The sequence below is a fragment of the Rhipicephalus microplus genome, chromosome 2 (assembly GCF_043290135.1).
Source record: "Rhipicephalus microplus isolate Deutch F79 chromosome 2, USDA_Rmic, whole genome shotgun sequence".
Classification (NCBI taxonomy): domain Eukaryota; kingdom Metazoa; phylum Arthropoda; class Arachnida; order Ixodida; family Ixodidae; genus Rhipicephalus; species Rhipicephalus microplus.
Window position 1 is genome coordinate 288,183,041 of NC_134701.1, and position 22,733 is coordinate 288,205,773.

General features: G+C 47.7%; 1 protein-coding gene across 3 annotated transcripts; it reads left to right on the top strand.

Annotated features, from left to right (window-relative positions):
- Positions 1 to 279: 279 nt before the first annotated feature.
- LOC119177774 (uncharacterized) lies at positions 280 to 21,628 on the top strand. 3 transcript variants are annotated; one of them, XM_037428961.2, is made up of 4 exons: positions 311 to 490; positions 16,137 to 16,209; positions 17,657 to 18,789; positions 21,036 to 21,628. In XM_037428961.2, exons 3-4 carry the CDS (start codon positions 17,696 to 17,698, stop codon positions 21,319 to 21,321), a joined length of 1,380 nt encoding a protein of 459 aa, XP_037284858.2. In that variant the 5' UTR covers positions 311 to 490; positions 16,137 to 16,209; positions 17,657 to 17,695; the 3' UTR covers positions 21,322 to 21,628. The 3 variants fall into 3 exon arrangements, with proteins under 3 accessions (XP_037284874.2, XP_037284858.2, XP_037284866.2); XM_037428969.2 differs by lacking the exon at positions 311 to 490 and adding an exon at positions 533 to 663; XM_037428977.2 differs by lacking the exon at positions 16,137 to 16,209 and having other exon boundaries at positions 280 to 490.
- The last annotated feature ends 1,105 nt before the right edge of the window (positions 21,629 to 22,733 follow it).

The following is a 22,733-nucleotide window of genomic DNA, read 5'->3' on the forward strand; positions in this document are numbered from 1 at the left end:
TGCCGGTTCCTTCTGAGAAAACGAGAAAATCGTTTGAGGTTTAAGAAAAAAGAACGCCGAAGTTCGCAGACGAGCTAGGTGCGCGGCCTACTCCGTTAGGCCTGTAGCGTAGCTGACGGTGAGCGACGGCGCGGACTCTCTTTCCCGTTGGACGCCCTCGCCAGAGCTGCCATCGCTGTGTGGGCAGCAACGGGGGTTTCATTTTTTTATACTTGCGTGCGGCGAGGCAAGGTCGCTGCACGCACACTTGCACGCACACAAAGCCTCGCCGACTGCGCAGCCACTTCCTGCTCCACAGGTGCGAGGCGGCGGCGACGGCAGCCTTGGTTGCGCGAATAAGCGGCGCCCTCGCGCGCCACGCAGCCGAATTCGATTCCATGGAGACGCGATACGTCGCGTTACACCGGCGCTGAAGCGATTCCTCGCTTTGGAGTTTACCGCACGGTTTACCGCCATGGTCGTCTCTCGGCTGGAGCAGGCGCCTGTTCAGGTGAGACTCCGGGCGATTCACGTGTGGCGCCGCTGGCGCGAGAGATGCATTACTCGCAGCGTGGCAGCGTGGTCGACGCGGCGGGCGGTGCGCGATGGGGCCGCAGGCGAAGAGTTTTCACTCCGGGCGTGAGCGTTCACTTCTTTATTCAGTTCCGTCGGAGATCCTCGTCGGTAAGTGTACGCTTTAGTGGGTAAGAGGTGTTTACGTGTTCCTCGTCAATAAACCTTTTTTTTTTTTTAACGTGAGTGTCCCAGAAATACGGTGCGCTAAGAACCCCGTCGGCAAGCGTATTAACGGTAATAGTCAGTAAAAGGTATTTATGTGTTCCTGGTCAATAACCGTTTTAATGTGAGTGTTCGAAAGTACCGTACGCTAGTCGTTAGTAAAGGCAAGAAGTGATCACGTCGCGAATGTGCGGTCGCTCCTCGTCTAGCAGTTTACCTGATATCCTTACCGAAGTGGCACCGTTAAAAAAAGGTAAATATTTTTACAGGTGTGATGCTTCTTTTGCTATCCGAACCAAGAGGGAAACAAGGACAACGGAGCTTAACGCCGCAGCTGTTTAACGCGCTGCTACAGCGGCTGACACATATAGCGCGCTCAGCTCTTTTGCACCTTATGTCTGCGCAAGCTCTGGTCGCGAATGTCTGGTCTGCCTATGTGGTTCTTCGTGAAACCAGACGCAATCTGAGCGACATCTTTAACGATGCGCCATCGGTGTGAAGGCATCGAGGAAAGACCTCACCGTGCGTGGCTCCTCCTTGTGGACAGCTAAAGCGGCCACGCGACATTTTTATGCGCCTCTTATTTTGCGGACGCGGCTTTTCCTTCGCCCTTTAACGTGTACTCGAAGCGGTTGGTTGCGTAGCGTACACTACGATGTCCTTGAGGCGACGAAGATTGCGGTTCCATATATGGGCGACCAAGTCGTTGCTTTGATGTGTGCATGCCCAGACCTGGAGGCGGCCAGCACAAATATAGCGTATGGGACAGCGCCTAAACCCTGAAGTTGGGCTGTTGCGTCGGCGCTGTGGTTTGCAGATAACGCACACGAATGTGCTAGACTGACTGTTGTTAGAATGCCGAAGACATCTTCAGTGAAATGTATGCCGTATGCGCATATACCGCATGTCGCACCATGAAGGAGCGCGAATTGAGAGGCTTGGCAAGCGGCATGTCTATAGCATACTGGCTGTCGGAGTGAGCCGCATGTGTCTGCCAGCACTGTACTGCGTCCGTAAGTGCAAGAGTTTATTCCAGAACACACGAGAGTCTTTATGTAACCATGAAACTATTCATTTGAAGGACAAGTGTTCACGCGGGAGTGCCCGTACGAACAATGTAGCACATTTTCCGGCAGCGCGCACCCACCCAAACCCCTGTATTGCGGGAAGTCTGTCTGAGTCATCGTGCTATTTGTAAATCTTCAGTCACATACAGGTCATGATGCGCGTATTTATTTATATTTGATGCAGACCAGAGTCTACGAATCAATTACTATTTATCATTCATCTTTAAAGTTCAGCACAATTTATGGTACGGGTTTGGCACGTGCGTATGTAAATACATTAATCGTAGCGTGTCCGTCCGTACGTATAGGGGCACGCGAGTGACTGCTGGCGCGAGAGTATACGTGTTTGCAGGGAGAATGCGCGGCGTTTCGTCCGCACAGGTGCGTCCTGTCATAAGCGAGCAGCCCGACGCATGGCTTCGCTTTGTACGGGCGGAAACAAGCGGAGCGCATACACGAAATAAATGTATAAATTAATGTAAATAAATAAATACAACTAAGCGAGGGGGGAGGGAGGGACTGACGCCAAAGAGACTGTGCACGTAGAACAGTGCGTTTGCTTGGCAAACAGAGCGCGTCCTGTGGACACCTTGACATGGAAGTGTATCCGTTTTTCAGTTTCCAGCCGACAAAACAAAAGACTCGGTCGCTACCAAAACAAAACGCGCAGAGGCTTCCACTGGTCATGACATCGCTGAAGGCACACCGATGACACTGCGCCTATAAGGCGTGATGGTGTCCCCCATATGATAGTGCAGCCTGTTGAATTTCGCTTTATATGAATGGTGGTTACACAACATGAAGTATAGCCGTCAACATCTGTGTTGTAACAACCATATAGGTAGGCGCACCGAGTGGGGGGTGGGGGGTGGAGGCGCAAAGTCTGCCCTCCATACATTGACTCAGCAAGGGGGTGGGCCTTTTGACGAACCTATAGCTTAGCGCACGGAATCCTGCGCACGCTTGTAGTAACGCTTTCATCTCGTGTCTGGTTCAGTCTGTTTAGTCTGTTTGCATAATATGATGGAAACGCACAGGGTTTCTCATACATTCGCCTAACACGACTCGAACTCGAATGCCACCTTTTTCTTCTCGGTCGATGCGCTGACGCCCGACCTTTTCCGGAAGCTTTCTGCACATAACGTGGATTTGCCCTGCTTCCGTGGTCGGCACACCATTGTCCAAGCTACAATGAGATGCAATGACGTCGTCATGTAACGTCACGTGTCGTGACGTCATGATAACTACATAAATACATCACAAAATATGACGATCTGCGAGGTCATGTTGTGAGATAATTACGTGATGATGACATTTTTGCATCACTCATGCTGGCGGTTGGTGTTTGATGAGACACTTAAGGGTTTAGACTTAATTGTTACGTTCGGGATGTCTTATTGAACTGGAGGCGCTAGTGTAGGTAAATTTACCTTTACTTACCTAACTCGTTTTCTGCTCAGACCAGATATGTAGTATTTGTTGGGTCAATGGAAGGCACATAAGAAGTTGAATGTGGTCTAGTTGATGTTTACTGCTGGACATCTTGTCCCTCAGTTACCGCCCGTGTCGTCGTACTTCCGTCTATCATCGTGTTTTGTGTCCGGTCAAGATGCCGAACAGTACGCGCCAGTTAGCGTAGTTAACTTTTCATGTTATATCGTACCCATGTTTCTATCTATTTTGTTCAAGTGAAAACCGAATTGCGTCGCACCTGTATAGAGTTTGATGTGCTTCTTTTTTAAAACTACAGGTATTATTTTCCACAAAAATATTATAGCGCTTCTTCTGCACTAATAACCTGTGCTCTTTCTCTATTTTTTGTTGCGTTCACCTGTATCTGAATATATCAGCGTTTTTGTTTTACGTCTCCATCGGAATACAGCCGCTGGAGCCGGGAATCGAACTCACGGCCTATGCACTGAGCAGTAGAACGACATGCAGCCAGTGTGGCGTACACCATCTAGAGCAGCTGCGCCACTCATGCCTGTGCGCAGCACTGTTTAATTGTAAGGTATTAGGGAATAGTGATATTTCAACCTGATCAATTAGTGTTCGAATTCAATTGACTCGAATACTTTTTATTTACAATTATTACAAAAGAAGTTCGCATCCGAGGCATTCATAACTTCAGAGTTAAAATCACAAACGGGGGCCATCGGGAACAAATGAGCAGATGATTCGCATGCATAGACATTTTCAAGGTGCGAATTCCTGTTATGCAGCTGACAAATACCCTGGCTCTTCAACTGACGTAGCCGGCTGCACTGTATAAACTCTCATGTTTTATGCACTGTGGTCGCAGGGAATAGCTTTACCGTAGTTTTCAACAAATCTTGTGTTTATTAGGGTCCAGTTAACACGTTCGAATATTCGCACACTATTTAAAAAAATACTAACATTCACGAATATCAGCTATTCAGTTCGAAGGCCAGATCAAAAGAGGCACTGCTTGATTCGATATTCAATTTAAAAAAATTTTTCTCGTACCCTCATAAATGTATGAAGGTTTGATACCGGCAGCGATGACCACATTTTGATGGGCACACAATGCGAAAAGAGTTCCAAACTTGAATTTTAAGTGTACGTAAAAAACACCATGAGTGGTGAAACTAAATTTGTAGACACCTACTCCACGGCGTGTCCTAAAACAAGTGGTGGTTTTGTAACGTGATACAACAGAACGTAGCTGATTTGCACTGCCTAGTTTTTTGCCATTTGGTGAAACGGTGTCGTTGCTTCAAATATATAAAAACAGCCAATCTATGAAGGTTCACTATTGCACATGAATTAAAAGAGAACCAGTCTATGGCACGCCGTGTGACCTACTATTTGACTAACCCTGACCCCTACCTCACACCACTAAGAACACGCCAGACTCGGCATTCACACGCACTTTCTTTAACACCATATTTTGCTCGTACTAACTTGTTCAAATTTTCCTTCTTTCCTCGTACCATTGAAGAGTGGAACGATTTTCCAGCAAGCAGTTTACACTCTCCCAATCTTATTTACGCTGAAATTTGAAGTTGTTTTTCTAACTATTCCAACTATTTCCTCTTTTCTCCCCCCTTTTGTTGCTTTTGTATAAATATGTCACGCTTTCCACTTTTTACTCTCTTTATTGTTGATGTTGTTTTGAAATGTGTATAACAACTGTATTATCTTGCCCCTCCTGCTTTGGCCTCTGGCCAGCAGTATTTGTAAAAAAAAAAATGTTTAGTGCGATTAGACGTGCTTAGTCGTGGTAGCAAAGTCGAAAGCCCGTTATAATCGCCCCTAATGTCCATCAGCTGTGCGCTTGCGTCAGGGTCGAATAACAGCTAACGACATCTGGAGTCACAGAAGCAAAGCGGTCGCGTTCCTTCCGATGCAGCAGCTGTGCAATGAGGCGCAAACCTTCGGAGCTCCACCATGGGATACGACACAGCATGCAGTTACGCAGGATCAGGCTGTGCGGTCGTAATGGCAGTCGAAACAGCACCTGTTCAGTCGTTTTGCGCAAACAGGATGTGTGCTGTAACAGCATTCGAGTAATACCTCCTTTCTGGCCTGGCGAACGCTGTCTTTTTCTTTCGTGTTTTCTTTGACGGGGAGAGTGGGGGAGGGGCGAATGGAAAGGGCTGTTGTTTTGTTTGGTTCTTGATGCGCGCGCGTTGTGACAAACGAAACAAATCAGTTCACGTGCACCGTTCTCGAAAATACAGTACAGATAGCCTTTTCTCTTCGCGACATTTAGTGGAAACAGCGCTTCCTGCGAAGAAACTATGTTATTCCAGTTAAAATACATGGCATCTTATGTTCATGCACGTTTGCCGATATGGGTACTACATGTTATCTGCGAATATGCTGTTTATTGAAATTATTTGTGGGAATAATTATGCAATGAGACATCGCAAATTGTGAGTGACATTATTATGGTAGTATAGTAAGCAGGTCAACAAATACTTCTTGTGTTTATATGCTGCTTTGTGACAGTGAGAGGGTCGAGGGGGGAGGCTTCCGTGAAACTTGGCTTACCCCGGTCATGGAGAACTCTGCGAAAGCTTGTGAAGTTCAAACTTCGACCACTGACCAGACTGAGAAGGCACACACATGGTGGAAGACGAATGCTCTTCTAGTAGTAATGCCACGTTGTATACGAAGAACTGACGATGGTGACAGCGCTTCCTTTGGTTTACAGCTTTTCCTGGATGCGCGACAACACGCAGTCATAATTTCTGACGCTCGCGGGTGACCCGAATGCGAGGCGGAGAAGTCGTCGAAGCGTTTAGTGAAGCGCCGCCCGCAGTGCGACGAAAAGCACTCGACCGCGGCATGGACTTGTGCGACTTCTTGCGTCACCTCTTAGAGTATCGGCTTCCTGATAAAGTATCTGGATCGAGCCGTCTACAAGGTGGCTCTAATTATACGCGGACGAGCCTCGCAGCACTTAGTTGACACAATTTATGGTGACCCGGTCGAATGTGTCTCCGAGCGCAGTCCCTGTTTGCTCTAGTTTTGGCGGCGCGGATCAGTGTACGCAATGCAATGTATGGAAGCCAAGGACACGCTTGTCAGACTCAATAGCTTTTGCGCGATTCTAAGGACCTTACAGGGCTATTTATTTTTCTCCGCAGATGTGAAAAAAAAAAGGGGGGGGGGGTGGCTCAAGGCACTATGACACCTAATTTTCGTTCATGTTATGCGAGTTAATTCTTGGGTGTTCCCAAACAAGCTTGCGAGATTTCAGCGCATTTGGTCGATAATTTAATTTATAACGAGTATTTTTGTAAACACGCGATCCAACAGCGGCACACCGCAAGCCGTGACGTAACAGGCCGCTTGCTTTGCGAGCGTTTGTGTTCCTGCCAACGATTTCATTTCGTGGTCAGCTTCGCGTACAATGCTACAGCTTTCTGCGTTGAAAACTGCCAGATTGGCAGTGATTTATGACTATATGAAACACAAGATGGCATGGAAAAATGATGGTCGCCAGCGTTGGGCCGGGTTTATAGCCGGCGACTTTCATTTTGTGATGAAATATTATTTTTTACAGTAAACTTTTCCGTATAATTACAGGCACAATAGATCGTCTACACGTCTGTTCTATTTCGCGGAAAACTGCAACATAATGGGTGACCGCATCGCATGGCCCCTTTAAGTTTAACCGACCCCGTTTTCATGTACCTAGTAGTCGATACTAGTTCCGCCGTGCTCAAGTTTTCGTATTCCTGTACTTCTAAATCAAAATCTGTCGTGGACGCAGCCACAAGGAGATGGCGCTATGCGTACCGCATCATGTGACGCGTGGTACGATTCGGCGCAGCAGATCGCTGGCGCGAATGTGTGCGACCATGTCTGTCGAGCTAACATGTAGCCGCGCTAGCACGCGTGGTTTAATCCAATCCTTTGACCATTAAACAGTTGTCGTGATCCGTCGGCTCGTTCGTGTTCTCAGTTCCCGACCACGACATGGTGGCAGCGGCGGGATGCGTGGAAGACACGACAACGCCGTGAAGAGGGCACCGGACAAGTAGGCCTAATAAACGCCGGCATCGAACACGGAACTTTGCAGCACCCATAGCAACGACTACAGTGCCCACAGCTCAGCCTGCGACCCCGCTCAACCCTTTCGTCGTCGAACTGCCGGAAAAGCTCGACTTTCTGTGACCCGAAGAGTGGAAGCGGTGGTTTACACGATGGGAAAGGTACCGCGTCTTCTCAGGTTTGAAGGAAGAAGACGACGAAACCCAGGTGAACACACTCATTTACGCGATGGGCCGTGAAGCAGAAGGTGTCCTGGCGTCGCTCAAACTTTCTGACGCTGAGAAACTCTACTACGACGCGGTAACACGAGCGTTCGCGAAACATTTCGTGCCGCGAACGAACGTGATATACGAGCGGGCGAAGTTCAACAGCCGGAAGCAAGAAGCGCATGAGTCAGTCGACGCGTTCGTAACCGAACTCTACCGACTGGCCGAAACCTGCGAGTACGGAGATCTCAAAGAAGAATTGGTCCGCGACAGGCTCGTCGTCGGCCACGAGCCTGTCGCGGATCGACCACGACATGGCGGAACGACCACGACCTCGGCGGAACTTAACGCCGAGCTGACTCTTGAAGCCGCCGTCACCGCTGCACGCAACTCTGAAACGATCAAGCTGCAGCAAAAAGATCTACGGCCACAGCAACAGGTGCCTGCGGCTGTTGACGCCATGCGTGGATGTTCGAAGAGCAAAGGAAAGCCAAATCAGCGCTCCCAAAAAACACAGAGCGACCAAACTGTGCCGACGTGCAAATGGTGTGGCTCAACAACGCACCCACCATCACGCACTATGTGCCCGGCAAACGGGAAAATATGCAACGCCTGCGGCAAAAAGGGACACTTTGCCGCCGTGTGCTTATCTGCCTCTGCGAGGAAGAAAAAGAGCACCCACCAAGCTGTTTTGGAAGAGGTTTACTTGGGTCAATTGACCTATCAACGGGACTCTGGACCGTGGAGGACTGAAGTTACAGTAAATGGCTTGCCAATGAAGTTCAAAGTAGACACCGGTGCAGATGTTACCGCTATACCTACAAGTCTCTACAACGAACAAGTCATGGGCAACCTGAAGCAGGCCAAGAAACAGCTGCTGGGAGCCGGCCGGACCAAAATCGCAACAATAGGTCTGTTTAGCGCAACCTTGTGCTGGAATGGCCGAGAGTGTCAAGAAGAAATTTACGTGATCGACAAGTCACAGGGTGCACTTCTCGGACGTCCAGCAATCAAATCATTGGATATCCTTCCAAGCCTCCTCGAAGTCACAGCGTCAACAAGCAAGGTCAGTGACCCTGCTAACATTCTCTGCCACTACCCCAACTTGCACTACAGGCCTGGGCTTTCTCAAGACAGAATACAAGATAATATTACTCCCCGATGCCAAGGCGAGTGCTATTACGTATCCGCGGCGAGTACCCCTACCCATGCTGCCTAGTGTCAAACGTGAGTTGGAGAGAATGGAGAACCTCGGCGTCATCATAAAGGTTGACGAGATCACAGAGTAGTGCGCACCTATGGTAGTCGCGAAAAAGAAAGGAGGTGAGCTTCGAATCTGTGTTGACTTCGGAGGGTTAAACAAGAACATTCTGCGGGAACGAGTCGTAATGCCCACTGTCGACGAATGTTTGGCCAGACTTGCCGGAGCTACATGGTTCAGCAAGCTTGATGCAAGGGCTGGTTATTGGCAAGCTCCGCTAGCACCCGAGTCCCAGAAGTACACTACATTTCTGACGCCATTCGGCAGGTTTCAGTTCCTCCGATTGCCCTTTGGAATTTCGACAGCACCCGAGTTTTTCCAGAGAGAAATGCTAAGAGTTCTAGAAGGCATCGAAGGCCAAGCATGTCTACAAGACGACATTATAGTGTTTGGCCCTTCAAGGGAAGAACATGACGCACGACTGCACAAAGTACTGCAGCGCCTGCAAGAAGCTGGCATCACCTTGAACGCAGAAAAATGCGTACTACATCAGCAGTCTGTGAGATTCCTGGGATACATCGTGTCGGCGAATGGTATCAGTGCCGACCCTGAAAAGGTCAACGCACTTTGTCACCTAGCAGAGCCTACAGATGTAACAGAGGTGAGATCCTTCTTGGGAATGGCCAACCACTTGGCCAAGTTTCTCCCGGGGCTTTCGCAGCTCAAAAAACCGTTGCGTGACTTGCTTCACAGTGACGCCGAATGGTGCTGGGACAAGCCACAGCAAGAAAGTTTCAACGCTGTCAAGAAAGCATTGACAAGGACTCCAGTGCTTACTCACTACGACCCTTGTAGTCATCACACTGTGTCGGCGGATGCATCGTCGTACGGTCTCGGAGCAGTCCTCCTTCAAGAGACAGCGGGTTGGAGGCTTCCAGTTGTCTAGGCCTCAAGATCCCTCTCTGACACGGAGACGCGATATGCGCAAATAGAGAAAGAAGCACTGGCAGTAACATGGGCCTGCGAGCATTTCCGCTCCTATCTGCTTGGTCTGCAGTTTCACGTGGAAACTGATCACAAGCCACTGGTGCCACTGCTGTCATCAAGCCACCTGTACGAACTTAGTCCCCGTCTGCAACGGTTCCGTATGAGACTCCTCGAGTTCGATTACACCATTGCCCACATCCCAGGCAAGGAAATGCATACAGCCGATGTGCTCTCAAGGAAACCGCAGAAGGAAACGGACAACAGCAGCCCAACCCTATCGGAAAAAAACGAATGGTGGGCATGGTGGAAACCACCACCCACCATTATAGTGGATTAATGTAGTGGGTGAATGGTGGGAAACACCCACCATGGCGCATGGTGGGTATGGTGGGTGCTGCAGTGCCGGCAACACTTGAGCGCAAAATGACGTCAGAATCACCGTGACGAGCTGCCACAAAAAATAAAAAAGAATTCTATATAAACGGTATAAAAAAACACCCGTCCCGTAAAAAAAAAAAAAACAAGGCGCCACGGAGGATCGAACGTGCAACCTGCGGATTCCCATTCGAAGACGCTAACCACTGCGCCACACCAACATGACGGTGGTTGCGTGTTAAATACTTAGTTGGCGTACAAACTTAAGGTTCAACTTAAGTTTACTTGTCGTGTACAAAACATAGACAAGATCTACACCTGCTACTAAAAATTGCACATTTATTAAACACAAGCAACTGCGCCCTGTAACGATTGCCACTATGTTATTGGCACTAGTGCTATTTTTTTTACAATTCACAACTTGAAGGAAAAAAAAAACCAAGTGGACTGGGGAGCAGCAACAGTTTACCGGCGGGGTCTGCCAAGTTTAATATCCGTTTCGCGCTCGTTCTAAAGGGCGACATCTGCTCACGCTTTATGACGCTTCTAGGCTCATTTCATAGATACGCCCGCCTAATTTATTTGAGTGAGTATTGGGATGCTTTTCGCGCAATGTAGAGGGCGGTCGCGCCAGCGCAATGCTGTTGCTCTTTCGCTAAAGCAACAACTACATAACGGCTTGGCCAAAATGAATGCAGTGTACCGGAAACATTAAGCTATCCTAATGGTTCACCAAGCACACGAATTGCCACGTCTGAGTTGTCGTACAAAAGCTAGAGAAGTGCCGGCGAGTGCGACCGGCGGCTGTCGGTGAGAAGACACTAAATTACGTTCTCTGGGAGTGCTTTAATCGCGTCGCATCGATGTTTGTTGCTTCTTGAGCGAACAGCATACACAATGAAAAATGCTTCATTTAGGTTAATTGATGCCATATGGCTGCTCTGTATTGTCATACTTAATCGTCGTAATCGTGTATTCTGAAACCCGGAAGCACGGATAACACAATTGTACGGGCTCGGTCAGTAGGCCTAACCTTTGGTGGAAATCATGATGGTAGAACATGTAGTGTACAGATCCCAGCTTGGTACACTATATAATTTGCCCGCCATTATAAGCCCACCCATCATCTACTTACTGCTTCCCAGCATTATCGCGATGGTGGGCAGAGCTTCTCAGCTCGGTACACCATGTGGCCCACCATAACAAGCAGCACCCATCATCTGCTTAGTGCTTCCCAGCATTATCGCAATGGTGGGAAGAGTTTCTCAGCTTGGTACACCATGTAGCCCACCGTAATAAGCACCACCCACCATATGCTTAGGGCTTCCCAGCATTATCGCAATGGTGGGCAGAGTGTCCCATTATTGCCCACTATCTAGCCTCTGCTTTCCACCATCATTTCCACTTTAACCATCATCTGTACACCATACCACCCAGTATGTCCCGGCATAACCACCATATTTTCCACTACGTCCCACCATAGCCATCATAATTTCCACCATGCCCACTATTATTTCCACCATGCCCACTATTATTTCCACTACGCCCACCATGTTTTCCAGTATCCACCATGGCAATTTTTCCAATAGGGAAGGAGCCTCAGCAAGGTCATCGTAGAACATGAAATTCTCGCAATGGAACTTCTGCCAGCTTCCCACGATATGCTTGAAAATATAAAGGCAGCACAAGAGAATGATCTTGTTCTAGCAAGAGTTAGGGACTACTGCCCGACGTCGTGGCCCAAAGAAGTGGTACTACCTCCGGACGTGCAGAAGTATTCAGAATTTGCCCACGAACTGACACAAGTGGATGGAATTTTGCTCAAAGGCAACCGCATTGTAATTCTACCAAGCATGCAAAGTGGTGTGCTAGAGCACTTGCATGCCGGTCATCAGGGCGTTGGGAGATGTAGGGCTCCAGCCACTCAATCGGTGTGGTGGCCAGGCATTAACCAGCACATCCAAAGTTATGTGTCAAGATGCCCTGTCTGTCAACAACACCGTAAACCACGCGCCGAGCCCATGATACTCTCCCCACTTCCCAAACACTCATGGGAAGCAATAGGAATCGATCTATTCTGTGTGGATGGAGTTAACTACCTCGTGGTTGTGGACTACTACTCACGTTTCTTTGAAATCAAGAAGTTGAAGCGTACCTCCACAGAGGACATAACTCAAGCACTGAGTCAGATCTTCGCACACTTTGGGGCACCGGCTATCATACGATCAGACAATGGCCCTCAGTTTGCTTCGGCACAGTTCAAAGCGTTTGTCAAGCAATGGGGATCAAGTCACGTAACCAGCAGCCCCTACTTCCCTCAGAGCAACGGCGTGGCAGAAAGAACAGTTCAGACTGCTTAACAGCTGATCAAGAAATCGCCAAACATCCACAAGGCTCTGCTCACGCATAGAGACACGCCAGGGAAAGAAGGATTCACACCAGCGGAACTCTTCATAGGAAGGCGCCTAAGAACTGACGTGCCCGTGGCACCACACATGCTGAGGCCACGGTGGAGCACCGTAGAATTTACAAAACGAAACGAAGCCTACAGGATCAAGCAGGGGCAACAATATAACTGGAGACATAGGACCTTAGCAAGAGACCCCATTCAACCGCAGACAGCCGTCCGCATTCTGTCTGGTGCTCCAATAACAGGGACCGTCATTGGGCCAGCTCACACGCCTCGTTCATATGTAGTGAGCACACCTGGAGGTCTCACAAGACGCACCAGCAAACATCTCCAGCTGCTACAACCTGTGGCGACAACAAGAAGTGGTAGAACCGTGAGAGCTCCGAGTCGGCTTGACCTGTGACGAGCAGGAGGGCCACTTCAAAGAAAAGGAGGTGTCGTGGACGCAGCCACAAGGAGATGGCGCTATGCGTACCGCATCACGTGACGCGCGGGACGATTCGGCGCAGCAGATCGCTGGCACGAATGTGTGCGACCGTGTCTGTCGAGCTAACATGTAGCCGCGCTAGCACGCATGGTTTAATCCAATCCTTTGACCATTAAACAATTGTCGTTATCCGTCGGCTCGTTCGTGTTCTCAGTTCCCGACCACGACAAAATCGAAGCAACCACGTCAGGAAGGTGCACCAGAAGTGCTCATCACAGTATGCGAAACAACTCATCTCCGTATACATTGCGGGGTGTGGTGAAAATCGTATATATAGATTTGCCTCGTAGGAATGCACGACAGATATCCTGTAGTATCCTATAAAAGCGCATCTGTCCACATGGAATGATTTGACACTTTACGTATATGCCATACAAAAATTCTCATTGGGCTTTAAAGGGACACTAAATGCATATATCAAGTCGATGTTGGTTGCTGAAATAGCGGCCCAGAAACCTCGTAATGCCAGTCTTGTGCCAAGGGAGTGTTTATTTTGAAATGAAAGCACGTTTTAGTGCTCCGCATCGCGTTAGCACACTTCAAATTACCCGACTCAAGTGGGAACTTTCACGTCACTGTTGCCGTGCAAGACGTGGCCAAACTTTACTGCACGGCCGCCGACACTGGTAGCAGCAGAACGAAAGTAGCGGGAACCACAGCAGCAACAACGGCCATTGAACGATTTGCTGCCATGGCCTCCGAAATGGCAGGCGTCGTTGGTTCGACTGGGCTCCACTAGATGACACGACCTGTCCAGTTCAACCGCGAAAATTGAATTTTCGAACGACTCGCATCATATTCCTCATGGTAACGTCCGGCGGTTCTTTTTTCCATGAATCAAATAGAAACGAATGAATGTCATTTTATTACGTCTCTATGCACGGAAGGTTCTTTATTTAGTGCAGCTAGTTTGATTACTAGCGATTAATTGTAAGCGGTAACTTTGACGTCATCGGGATTATTTTGCGAATGTACTACTCGTGGCATATGTGTTCTCGTGCATTTACCTTCATTTATCGGTAAGTAGGGCACTGCTGTTCATAATATTGTTGTTTTTTGATATCCATTGAGCTAGATTTCACTATGACGTAAATTGTTATTTCACAATAGTATCCCTTTAAAATTGCTTATTCATATCATCAATAATATTTAAACTATTGATGTCAATAATCTAAGGGCGTAATTGCGCACAACCTCATTTAATAACCTCGGTTTTCGACTTCATTTCTATCTCTCTTTCTTATATAGAGAAGTGCCGTTCAAAGCTATCGAATGAAGATAATCAGTTTATTTTTTAAGGTACTTGCTCCGAACGAGTGGCATGTGGAGTTGCACACGTTAGAACAAAATAAGGCCCAGCGTAATTTAAGAAATAGAGGGGCACTCTCCGGTTCCTTGATGCTGTCAGGCATCAAGGAAACGGAGAGAGGGACCAGGTTAGAAAGTATAGCGACACAAGCATGGTGTTTACACAGTGCCGAAGTCCAGCACCTCTTGTGATGATGAAAGAGGAAGATATGCGGGATTCTGAGGGTTCTGAAATGATATTTCACTGATGTTTCCATTATAACAAGTTGCATTAGTAATTATAGGTCCAAGTGTGAACCACTGAACACATAAAGGTTATTATCATAAATACCTGGTACTATAGTACTGGTAGCAAATTATTTGGTCGCATTTACGTAGGCTAGCAACTAGCACTGAATTGTGCTGAGTTTGCAGCCGACCATGGCTTTGATGCTGGGAGCTGGGCTGTCTGAAAACATGGGCGCCTGTAAGGCCCATTTACGTCGTGCGGATCACACGCGACATGTCCTCAAGTCGTTTTTTTGTAATCGCTACCGTAGTGGGGCCACCTCTCTCGCAGCACGCCGGAAACCCACCATGGACATCGTGGAAAATGCAGTTGTCCCGCTGGGTCTTTGTTTTCACACAGAATGACAATGTAACCTAATGCGGCCGCTACATAACTAAAATTATATAGCAGCCGTGGTATGGCTAAACGAGATGGAGCAATCTGCATCTTTCATGGCCCCACTTTTTGTTAAGGATAAATTGAATAATTATTCGTTGGGAAGCGCAAAAGAACCGTTTGTGTTGCAGCAAAAATGTTTCCCTTGTCCCAAACAAGGCGCCTGCACAGCCGCCGGTGAGGCAGCATAAAGTCTGTGCGCGTATGCAGGCAGCGGTTCGGCACAATGAAACGCCCAGCATGTCACTCGAGTGAGGTAAATGGAAACGAGGCAACACGTGGGAGCGTGCGCTCACTCACCGGATACGTTCGCGTCACACGCTCGGTGGGACACCGGTGCACACTTGCACCGCACTGTGCTCGCGCGGTTTGCGTAATTCCGTCCCTGGCTCAGTTTACAGTTCTGTGCATAACAGGCGGATCTTGGCTTCTTTTTGCGCCGAGTATCTTGTATAACTCTTCAGTCGCTTGTGTTTTTTTTTAGGTGGTTGGGGGGGGGGGGGAGGGGTATTTTTATTGCTTTAGTGAATATAGTCATTTTAATGATCATCCGTTCCCCGCTTGTCGACGTCGTTGAGCAACCAAGTGTTGACGCCATGCATATGTTGGGGTGATAAACAAGTAACTTTAATTGTGCGCTGGAAAACGTGCACTCAACTGAATAGAATCTATACTGGAGACAGTCTTATAAAATAAATATGTGCTTTCGTTTATAGTTGGGTGTATTTCCGCTGTACAAGATGATTCAAGTGATTTTTTTGCTCCTCTCGATATTTCAGGGACATTTTTTTGTTGAAATGTAATTCACAGAATTAAAAAATTCGTCACATTTCGCTTTTTTAGGGGGGGGGGGGTTTCTCCTTTGCGAAAGTCATTCGTGTTTTATTTTTCTTTTGCTTACTTCTTATGATTATTCGCTTGTTAGCTTGGTGACATCCTTCAACTTAGCCCTGGCGGGTCTGAGATTGAGCGGTGCGGAATTGTCATGACACGTCGCTGGCTGCACTGCATGCATATCTATCGCGCAAATTGGAGGGCGAGGCCTGGGGAGCTCGGTATATTTTCGTGCCCCGTGCAATCGAGGCGACAGCCGTGATTAGCTCCTATCTCGTAGCCATGGATACGCGCGGCGTGAGTGTTCGCTGTCCTCCTCGAGCCAACAATACATGCCGTCCTTTCTTCCTCCAGGACGCCTCTGGGCCCAGATAAGCCGGCCTGCAGCGCTTGTGACCGCCTGCTGACAACACCCGGTCTTCTCAAGGCGAGAACTTTTACTTTGTTTCGGCCAGCTTTGCCACAAAAAAATAACTTTCTTACTTTCTGCCAACGAGAGGGCCTTGACCGTCAATGAACAAAAGCAGGTTGTTCGCAGAGAGTTGCTTAGCGTTCCTTGTGAATACATGTTTTTCGCCTTGTGAACAGTGGGCGCGTATCTATGGAAGCCTCTGTGCGTCGTACGTTCGGTGCTCTTGACGCTATAGCTTTCACTCGTCGCCCGTGTTGATATCGTACTTGCGACAGATGCGCAAGTGAGCGCCGCGTTTAATCGAGCCAGTTGAAAGAGTGCCTTGTCACATGTCGCAAAGCGTAAGTCGCGCGATAGCAACGTGGACAGGAATTGCGTCGCCATTCGCAACCTTTTAAGAAACTCGGTTGGCACTCTTTTGTTAACAGCTCATTGTCGCTCCCCTACTACGTCGCAATACTCGATCTTTATTAATGAAATATACGTGCAATACATAATAGGCGTGCCGACTGAGACAACCTGTTTGTCCCCTACAACTTGCCGACGAACATTCTCTTACCATATGATTCTGTACAGTTGTAGTACAGATCTTACTAAGTGGTTGCCGCATGGGACGCTAAAAAAAGTCATTCTAAAATTGTTCTGAATATTATATCATCTGTACATAATGAATTGACTAATATATGCATGTATTATTACCGCTACACTCCATTTGTTAGTATGTATAAAGCTTTTTTGTTCAACTTCCACAGTCCTATTGTTTCTTGTGAGCAGCTCACTTATCTTTAGAACAAGACAACTGGCCAAAATACTCCCTCTTGGATAAACAAACTGCTAACAGTTGCTTACTCAGCTAGACATCTGCTTCCAACTTGAGGCGGCTTTCGAAGCATTTAAGCAGAGTATAGCGCTTTTACGGACACACCAGATAACATTATTTAATAAAAGGAAGACAAATACTGAAATTCAGTCACGAGATGCGCTGGGAAAGAATTCGCCAAACGAAAACGAAGAAGGAACGCGGATCGCGAATGACTTTCATGAAACCATTGCTTGGCTTCGTCCTCGTTCTGAATCTACGAATTCCTTCCCAGCCCGCTGAGGCCGACCTCTCAGCCTTTCTGTAAATAAACTTATCTCTCTCTCTCTCCTTCCCAGCTATGCACTAACTAGCCCGACAGCATACGTTATTGATGCGGCATTGCCGCTCTGCCAACAGGGCTGGCACAGCCTGTAGAAAAGTGGCACTTAAATGAAACAACAAGTATCTGCGTTGCCCGATGCTTACTTCGTCGGTACTGTTTACTTGCCTATTATTGCCCTCATCATTGCCGTTCTACTTTATCGTGTTTCTGGTGGGAAGCAGATGTTTTTTTTTTTGGGGGGGGGGTGTGGACGAAACTGTGTTCATTGCGTGGGAGGTCCCGTCATTTAATTTTTTTCCTTTCTTCATTTTTTGCAGAAAAGTAACAGTCGAAAGCGGAACTCAGCAGGCTTCAGGATGGCTTGGCGTTGTCTAGTCGCTTCGATCGTCGCCCTAGTGGCATCGTCTTGCCAAGCCAACACGAACGTTCTGCGCGCCAGCTGCCTGTGGAACGAGTCCCCGGAAAAAGAGAGTTCGGTGCAGGTCGACTGTTCGCGAAAGGGACTCACCATCGTTCCCGCAGGCAGCGTCTGGCCACGAAACATCTACAAGATGGACCTGAGCCACAACTTCATCGACCACATCACGCACCTGGAGCCGTCCAACGTTTCGGTGCTGGACCTGCACGACAACCGGATCGCGATCGTAGAGCCGCGAGTGTTCTCCGCCTTCCCGCGGCTTCAGTTCCTAGACTTGAGCAAGAACTCGCTCGAAGTTCTTCACGGGGACGTCTTCGTAAACATGACGAGCTTGCGAGCCTTGAATCTCAGCGGGAACAAACTAACGTACCCGCCTACAGAATTGTTCAGACCGCTGGTGTCCCTAGAACAGCTGAACCTGAACATGAACCCACTGCGGTATCTGCGGGATGGGCTGTTCAGGTTGCCCAACCTTGAGCGTCTGGAACTGTCGAGCATCAATGCTCACTCGCTGCCGGACGGCATATTCCACGAAACGCCGCGCCTCGTTCATTTGGACCTGTCCGGCAATCTGTTCGATAAGGTGCCCTCCAGCGCGTTGCGCAGCGCTGACGGTCTGAAAGTTCTAGTCATGTCGGACAATCCAGTGGGCACGCTTGGTTACAACTCCTTCTTCAAGCTGCACAACATCGAAGAACTGTACGTTGAGAAAATGAAAGATTTGGAGGCTGTCGAAGGCGACACCTTCGCATACCAAAAGAAAATGAGGTCTCTTTTCTTGGGCAATAATCCCAAGCTTAAAAGCATAGACCTCGACATTTTCGGCGTGTTCTGGCGCGTCGAACCGGCGGCCAATTGGACTTTGCGAGAATTTTATCTGCAGAACAACAACATCGAGTATCTGGACGAAGACGTCGCACCGTGGAGAGAGTTTGAAATCTTAGACCTCCAGGGAAATCCCTGGGTATGTGACTGCAACAATGCCTGGATTCGAAGGTTGCCACTGCAGAAAGAATTGACAGTCCAACTCGGGTGAGTGACGCAGCAGCGAACTATGGAACTGGTAGGTTTTCTTCACACCAGGAATACAATGTTTACACGCGACGTTGTTACAAAGACGTGAAATTGCCATGTCTGTATAAATATGGTACCCACAACCAAGATTCCGATTGTCACATTGTGAGATGTAAGCAAATTGTGAGGGTATCTTTTTCGTTAGTCGCGTAAACAGACACTGAAACCATATAAAACATATATTTAGGAAATTATATGAATGTTTAATTGAAATTCTGAAACGTTAAAATGTTGAAGAAAAAATATGGGGAAGGGGCATGTAGGGAAGGTTGCTGGAACTCCACTACCGTGTACCATACAGAGGGCGCCTGTGTTTGCCACAGCAAAATCTTTACTGCTTTACTCGCCAGCAGTCCGCTAACACACCATCACTTCGCAGATTTGCGTTTCAAGAAGTGGCGTTTCAAATAGACGACTCTACCGCAAAGATGCACATTTGTGCCCCTGGTTATATGTAAAAAAAAATATTGAGCGTGTTGATAAAAAAAAATCTTGAGTTTTGTCGGTGATTATGACACCGCTGTTAAGCTAAACATAATGACTAAATATAATGTTTTAGGTAGTACCAACGAATCTCAAAATATGCAGAGTATGTACCAGGGCCGAGTAGGGGGACTTGTCCCATTTTTGTGTGTTCATGAAGGACGACAACGCACGCTGACAAACCGAGACTTTGAAGTGCATTGCCCATAAAAGTAAAGTAGACAAAATAGATTTTTTTTGCATGTTAAAACGGACTTTTGCATGCTAAAACGGAGGAACTTTGATTAACCAATACATCTACTTCGGCTTCCGTCTATCGTCACTTTTCTTTGGTATTTGTCTATGTGCGCAAGATAGAGATAGCCCTGAGAGGGTCATCTAGTTGATTTCACTTAAGGCAATGGATTAGGGTGATTCTCTTAACCACAGGCGCCATTATTTGTTTTTTGTAGCACTATGCTAAAATTGTAACTTTCTCAGAGACCATTTTTGGTAAGCTTGCAAAATGCAAGAAATACAAAGTGGCAATTGTCCCATTATTTTGGAAAGAGTGTCCTTTTTAGGAGACAATCGCTAGCCAATTTCATTTTCCCTGTGACGTTTCATATATACTACAATAATGACACCGACTGCTTGTGGATAAAGGTGAGCTCTGCCTCTCGAAGGGTACACTGTCCTAGCTCTGTGCCCGCATGTGCGAACCACACAGAGAACTAAACGGTGCCCCAGAACGCGGCAAACCATTTCAGAATCATCATACGATCACGCTTGCTTCGTCGCTTTGCTGTCCGGAAGATATACATAGCCAGCAGCAAATGTTCTGCTGTATCCACTACAAGAGACCTGTCCTCATCGATGAAAAAACAACTATACTACAAAAAACCAACACGTAATTTGCAATAAACTGGCCAGTGAAGTTAGCTGTTCTTCGACTTACGTAATCAGACGCACCTCAGAAGTACACTATAGCTTAAATTCATGTTGATGTAGACCAAGTAACTCCCCCTTTTCATACGGAGTAAGTTCGAACATGAACTGAGTTGCACACATTGCAATAATCACTTGGATTAGACTCGCAGGTGGATGTGTCCATGTTTTTGGTCATACGGGGGGGGGGGGGGGCACTGGTGTTATTTTCTTTATAATGATATTTATAAGCACTTTCAAATTATGACAGGTAGATTGCCACTATCCCTCAAGAGGAAGGTATATAACAGCTGTATCTTGCCGGTACTTAGCTACGGAGCAGAAACCTGGAGACTTACAAAGAGGGTTCAGCTTAAATTGAGGACGACGCAGCGAGCAATGGAAAGAAAAATGGTAGGTGTAACCTTAAGAGACAAGAAGAGAGCAGAGTGGATTAGGGGACAAACGGGGGTTAAGGATATCATAGTTGAAATAAAGAGGAGGAAATGAACATGGGCCGGGCATGTAGCGCGTATACAGACAGGATAACCGCTGGTCATTAAGGGTAACTAACTGGATTCCCAGAGAAGGGAAGCGGGTTAGGGGGAGACAGAAGGTTAGGTGGGCAGACGAGATTAAGAAGTTTGCGGGTATAAATTGGCAGCAGCAAGCACAGGACCGGGTTAACTGGCGGAACATGGGAGAGGCCTTTGTCCTGCAGTGGACGTAGTCAGGCTGATGATGATGATTTATAAAGTCCTCAACGCGGCAAGCCTCGCCGCTTTGTGTTGATTTAGTGGGCTTTTCTTTCGCAGGTGCGGAGGCCCACCTGCGTACGAGCACAAGCCTATGCTGGAGGTGCCCGACGAAGTTTTTGCTTGTCCGAGCTTACGAGTCGAGCGCGAACAGAGCAGCACGTTTCGCACGGGCGTGTTGGTTGTCGGGGCGCTCAGTATCAGCGCTATCTTGCTGTCGGCCATACTGCTGATCAAACGGAAAAACCTCTACCAGAGGTTCATGTCACGCAAGAACAGGAATGGCAGCGTGTACTACGTCAAGGCGCACACAAATCCGGTGGATGGATTCGACCCGAGTGCCTAACGGTGGACACATCTCCTGTTCGTACAAACTATGCCGTGAGTTAACAGCGCTGTTGCTCGCTGCAAACCACGTCGACTCTGGAACAGCGTCCCGCGATTACAGCAAGATGGTTGAACGACCTGGCATCATCGGTGTGCAACGGAACTCTGAGCTACCGTGGTATTTACTGCCACTTTTGAGAGTTGGCACTACCTTGCATGGTCTCGTGGGCAACGCTTTTTGGTGAACGGCATGTTTGTGAGAAGATTTTGAGTGTCGAGAAGTTCTATGCGCACACAACTCGGCATAAACTGCTTTTTTACATGTGCGTGACGTCTGAAAGACTAACGTAAACGCTTTGTCTCGTCATGGTCTCCCTATTGTGTCATGCATAACTGGACAGGAGGGACTTGACATCTTCCGCGTTCCCTACCGGTCGTCCTTTGTCTCAACGCAGACTTATGGTGTGGTGTCGACCATATTCTGGACAATTACGGTTTGGCAATGCGGTAATGAGCTTTGAACCATTAATTCTACAGGTGCCCGACCTGATCCGCTAAATACCGCTATTCGTGCTACAGTGCTGTTTTTGTCCATTCTTTTACAGGTACGTAAGTCGCATGATTCACCAAAGGTACCATTCTTCATAAAAGAATGGGCCAGCAGCAACTGAAGGATACCTTCCCAGTTCTCCACTCTATAGCGTCGCGATCTCGAAGCAGTATTTCGTGATGGCGTCACAGATCACTACAAATACCGGTGTGATGCAACAACCGACCGCATCGGCGTCTGGAGGCTTTCAGATGTCAAGCAAACAATCAGGGTGCTAGTCCTCGCCTATTAATGGCATTTCAAGTGAGATCGGCTTGTGAATTAAGTCTCCAGAAGCTGCGGCAGAACGACGCAAAGGTTCCAAGGACTTGCATCTGTGGGAAGAGCACGAATAACTTTCTATGTAGTATTCCATGAAGGAACACTGGTTCAAGGCTCAATGGTTTTTTTTTTTTCTACCGTGAAACGTCCCACATGTGTTCTTTTGTTATTGCGCACACTCACCTATTCGACTGGACACTACTTGACCGAGAGTATATCTGCGTTGACGTGTGACAGAGTTTAAAGCAAGGGAGCGTAGTCAATTTCATAAGGCTGTGCTGTTGACTTGTTATCGCACCATTAAAATAAAAAATGTGACTGGTAAAGAATGCTGTTTGCTGTAATTACCAAAAGTTTAGTCATATGCGCGCAGGGCAGTGAAATCCGCACGAACATGAGCAAGTCTGCTTGCTGCAAAAAGTTTTAACTATAGACGCGAAATCCGAGACTTAATTCAAGACAAATATACGATACGACGTGCCTTTATGTAAAACAGTGGTTTTTGTGGTTGGTGGCTGCTGGTTTTTGTGGAAACGCATGCACGTGCCAAAGATGCGGGG

Excerpts from the sequence above, each read along its gene's own strand:
- LOC119177774 (XM_037428977.2), top strand. The coding sequence starts at position 455 with ATGGTCGTCTCTCGGCTGGAGCAGGCGCCTGTTCAG. Across the intron at positions 491-17,656 it reads TGGAGCAGGCGCCTGTTCAG|AAAAGTAACAGTCGAAAGCG; the intron begins GTGAGACTCCGG and ends CATTTTTTGCAG. Across the intron at positions 18,790-21,035 it reads GAATTGACAGTCCAACTCGG|GTGCGGAGGCCCACCTGCGT; the intron begins GTGAGTGACGCA and ends TTTCTTTCGCAG.